A 3,828-nucleotide genomic window follows, 5' to 3' on the forward strand; every position below is an offset into this window, starting at 1 on the left:
AAACTATAATTATATAGAAATAAACATTAAAGATGCTAGGCTATCAGTATATCCAAATGTTATGCATTTCTGTTCTTTCTCTTGTCTTATAACACACGTTTAATTTCGTTTATCATTTAAGACATGGGTTTAAAAACTCATTGTCATTTACTGTCAGAAATAAAAATAAGAATGACATTATTTGAAAACTAAAAAATAAAACACTACATCTCGTGATTTCAACAGTATCAGCTAAATACAACAAATGTTAGAAAACGCCCATCAGTAAGAAAAATACAATTACATCAATACATAATTCGCAAATATGTAGTTATGTGTGCGTTTTTTTTTTTCCCATCAAAAAAAAAAATAATAATCTCCAACAAATAGAGAGTTTAAATAACACCACTATAAATGCAACGTGTCCGTATCGTTATTTTGAAACGAAACAACTATATTCGCAACGGGATCTTCTAATTGGATGCAAAAAAAAATCTTTAACTAATGCCTCTCATTCGAAAACGTCTGTGTGAAATAATCGACAGAGAAAGAAAAAAGAAACAGCTCAGATAGAGAGAGAGAGGGAAAGAGAGAGGGAGTGGGAGAGCCAGAACAGAAGGAAGGAACAATAGAGAATCAAAGCATAATGATATTCCTAAATGAAGAGGGAAATGTTGCCGCGCTCATTTTATTAATCAGACTGTCAATTTCACCCCAGAGGCCAACCCCAGGAGCCATCTAAAACAGACTCAGATCAGAAGCTGCTCGCTCCTCACTTCTCCTCTCTCTCTCCACCTGGATATACGCGTCTGGCCGATCAAGGGCCGACTCTATCAACCGATGACAGTCTCTCTCCTATTTATTTGCTTATAAACCTGTTACAATAAATGATCATTCGAGCCGCGTCACGCGCACCTTTAACGACGAAGGCGCAAACCACTTTTTGATGAATGACTTTCTGGACCAGAGAGGATGCGCGGGTCATTTTGAGCAGTCATTCGTTGCCCGCACTGGCATTCCTCTGTTTTTTCTTTTGCCTTCCAGCTCATAAAGGTGTTATATTATTTAGAGGCGGCAGCTGAGCTGAATGCGGATTAGATCCGCCACCAGTCATCGGAGCACCACCCTGGGACTTTGGATTTTTTCCGCACGACTTCATGATGGAGAGGATAAGAAAAGAAATGATTCTGATGGAAAGGGGACTACACAGTCCAGTGGCAGGGAAGAGGCTCTCCAACCTCACCGACTCGGCCGGGAACGCGGTGCTCGAGGCCCTGGAAAATTCCCAGCACGCAGGTCGCCTCAGCCCGAGAATAACTTCCGCCTCGCTGCATGGGGATATTCCCACCAAGGCAAGTTCGAGATCGACAGCTTATTGGGAACCACCACAACGACAACACTTCCTCCACTGAAGTGTCGTCCTCCGAAAGCCGGAAGAAAATAAACCTGTATCCTGAAGTTTCTCCTGACTCCGACATGAACAGCGATGTGGAAGTGGGCTGCCCGTCTCATCGTTCCCCGGGAAGCATCAGCCAACACAAGGAAAACAACAGTAAAGGTAAACAAATTGCGTGGAAACTTCGATTAAAGCGTTTTTAAATTTGTTTATATCGATTTTATTTTTTGAAGATAATTGCATTAGAATTTGCTTCATATTTATGGTTTAAATGTGATTAGTATTTAATTTTTTTATTGTGTGCTCGGTTATATTTAGTGTTGCATTTCTTCTAATGTCTGAGTGCTAGCTTGTCGTTGCATTCATCGAAATAAATTGTCGTTGCATTATGTAGTGTATACATTTAGCGTTTTTAAAAAATATATATGCAAACATTTGCATTTAATTGTGTATATTTAATAGCTTTTTTCTTTATATTTTGTTTGTTTAAAATTATTTTATACTGAATATCTGAGTAAATAAATTAAATGCAATCCCAAAACGTTCCCGATTGATTTAACATATTTTATAAACGCATAATTTTCTTTATTTATTCCTTTAATGTTCAAATTTAATTTATTTTTTCTCTTAACATGTTTGTTAAATATTTATACATTTGGATTTGATCTCTTTCATTATCCGATTTAGGTTTCTCGGACAGCAATTCAGGAGGCTCCAACACAAGTTCATCATCTCTGTCGAATCTGAACGGTAATTCCATGGGAAACAGCAGCTCGAGCTCGGACCAGGTGAGGAGGTACCGGACTGCGTTTACCCGAGAGCAGATCGCAAGACTGGAGAAAGAATTTTACAGGGAAAACTACGTCTCGAGACCCAGGAGATGTGAATTAGCCGCAGCATTAAACCTGCCCGAAACAACAATAAAGGTAATGCTCTCATTTTGTTTACCAAAATATAATATGCACCTGCTAATTCATAACGTTCAGCAAACAAATATTACCCGTTTACATGCTCTAGCACAATAAATCCACGCATTTAAATGCCCATTTCCAAATCTAAAATAATAATCCATTCTGTTCTATATATATATTAAAGAATATTTATATATAGGTGGACATAAATAATACAGGGATGCAGCTAAAAATAAAAACAGTGTAATATAAAGACAGTTTTATTTTGTCTGATGCAAAAACCCGTCTCTTTTCATCTGAGCTATTCTAAGATATTAAAATTAGTTGCAGTTGCAAAGCTATTTGACGATTTGCAAGTGACTCCATTTCTCCTCTCTTAATAATTATAATAATAATAATAATAATAATAATAATACGCTTCTCAACAGATCAGCTAAATTCATTTACAAATATTATTTATACACAAGTCCTGAGATTTCAAAACTGTGATGTTTAATTTTCCCCTCCTGCTCACCTGATCCCTAATTGTTACCTGTTCTGTGGATGCGTGTAGGTGTGGTTTCAGAATCGACGAATGAAGGACAAGCGGCAGCGGCTTGCCATGTCCTGGCCACATCCCGCCGATCCCAGCTTCTACACCTATATGATGACGCACGCCGCCGCCACCGGAAGTCTGCCTTACCCTTTTCATTCCCACATGCCACTACACTATTACCCCCCATGTCGGTGTCACGGCAGCAGCTGCTGCGGCAGCCGCCTCAGGAGCCGCATCTTCACCTTTTGCTACCTCTATACGTCCCCTTGATACTTTCCGCGCTCTTTCTCATCCATATTCGCGCCCAGAGCTGCTGTGTAGCTTTCGACATCCAGGACTGTACCAGTCACCCGCTGGTTTAAACAGCTCGGCGGCTGCGTCGGCGGCAGCGGCGGCGGCGGCTGCGGCTGCGGCGGTGAGCGCGCCCTCGGCTACCGGGCCGTGCTCGTGTCTCAGCTGCCACAGCAGCCAGGCCGCCAGCGCACTGGGCTCCAGGAGCTCCAGCTCTGATTTTACCTGCACGGCGACCGGGCAAAGGTCTGAGAGCGGATTTTTGCCATACTCGGCGGCGGTCCTCAGCAAAACCGCGGTGCCCTCACCGGACCAGAGAGAAGAAAGCGCGCTTAATAGATAGCTCACTACTGGCATACACACTTCTTTTATTTAAAGCACATGTAATTATTATGATTATTATTATTATGGTTATTTTTTTAATTACAAAAGGGACAGCATTTTCATTCCAGTACGCCCAGAATTATTACAAAAATATCTATTTAAAATACACTGTTAAGGCCTTTTAGATGTGTCACCACACACACTATTAATACATTTGAGCAAATACGGTTAATAACACTATCATGCTTTACTTTTCAATATGACTAGGCACATGTTTAATTTACTTTAAGTATTATTTGGCTTTATTGTATTACTAGGTACTGTATGCAAATGTTATTTTTGGTTACATCCGCATCGTGTGCAGTAAAGAGAATAGCTATACACTGGTTGTG

General features: G+C 40.4%; 1 protein-coding gene across 1 annotated transcript; it reads left to right on the forward strand.

Moving 5' to 3' along the window:
• The first annotated feature begins 1,136 nt into the window (after positions 1–1,136).
• On the forward strand, positions 1,137–3,476 carry LOC130235078 (homeobox even-skipped homolog protein 2-like). The gene is given in 6 exon segments (XM_056465456.1): positions 1,137–1,323; positions 1,326–1,358; positions 1,361–1,537; positions 2,063–2,301; positions 2,840–3,001; positions 3,003–3,476. Coding segments are annotated over 6 exon segments (1,251 nt in total). The 3' UTR covers positions 3,456–3,476.
• The last annotated feature ends 352 nt before the right edge of the window (positions 3,477–3,828 follow it).

This window comes from Danio aesculapii, chromosome 9 (genome assembly GCF_903798145.1).
Source record: "Danio aesculapii chromosome 9, fDanAes4.1, whole genome shotgun sequence".
NCBI lineage: Eukaryota > Metazoa > Chordata > Actinopteri > Cypriniformes > Danionidae > Danio > Danio aesculapii.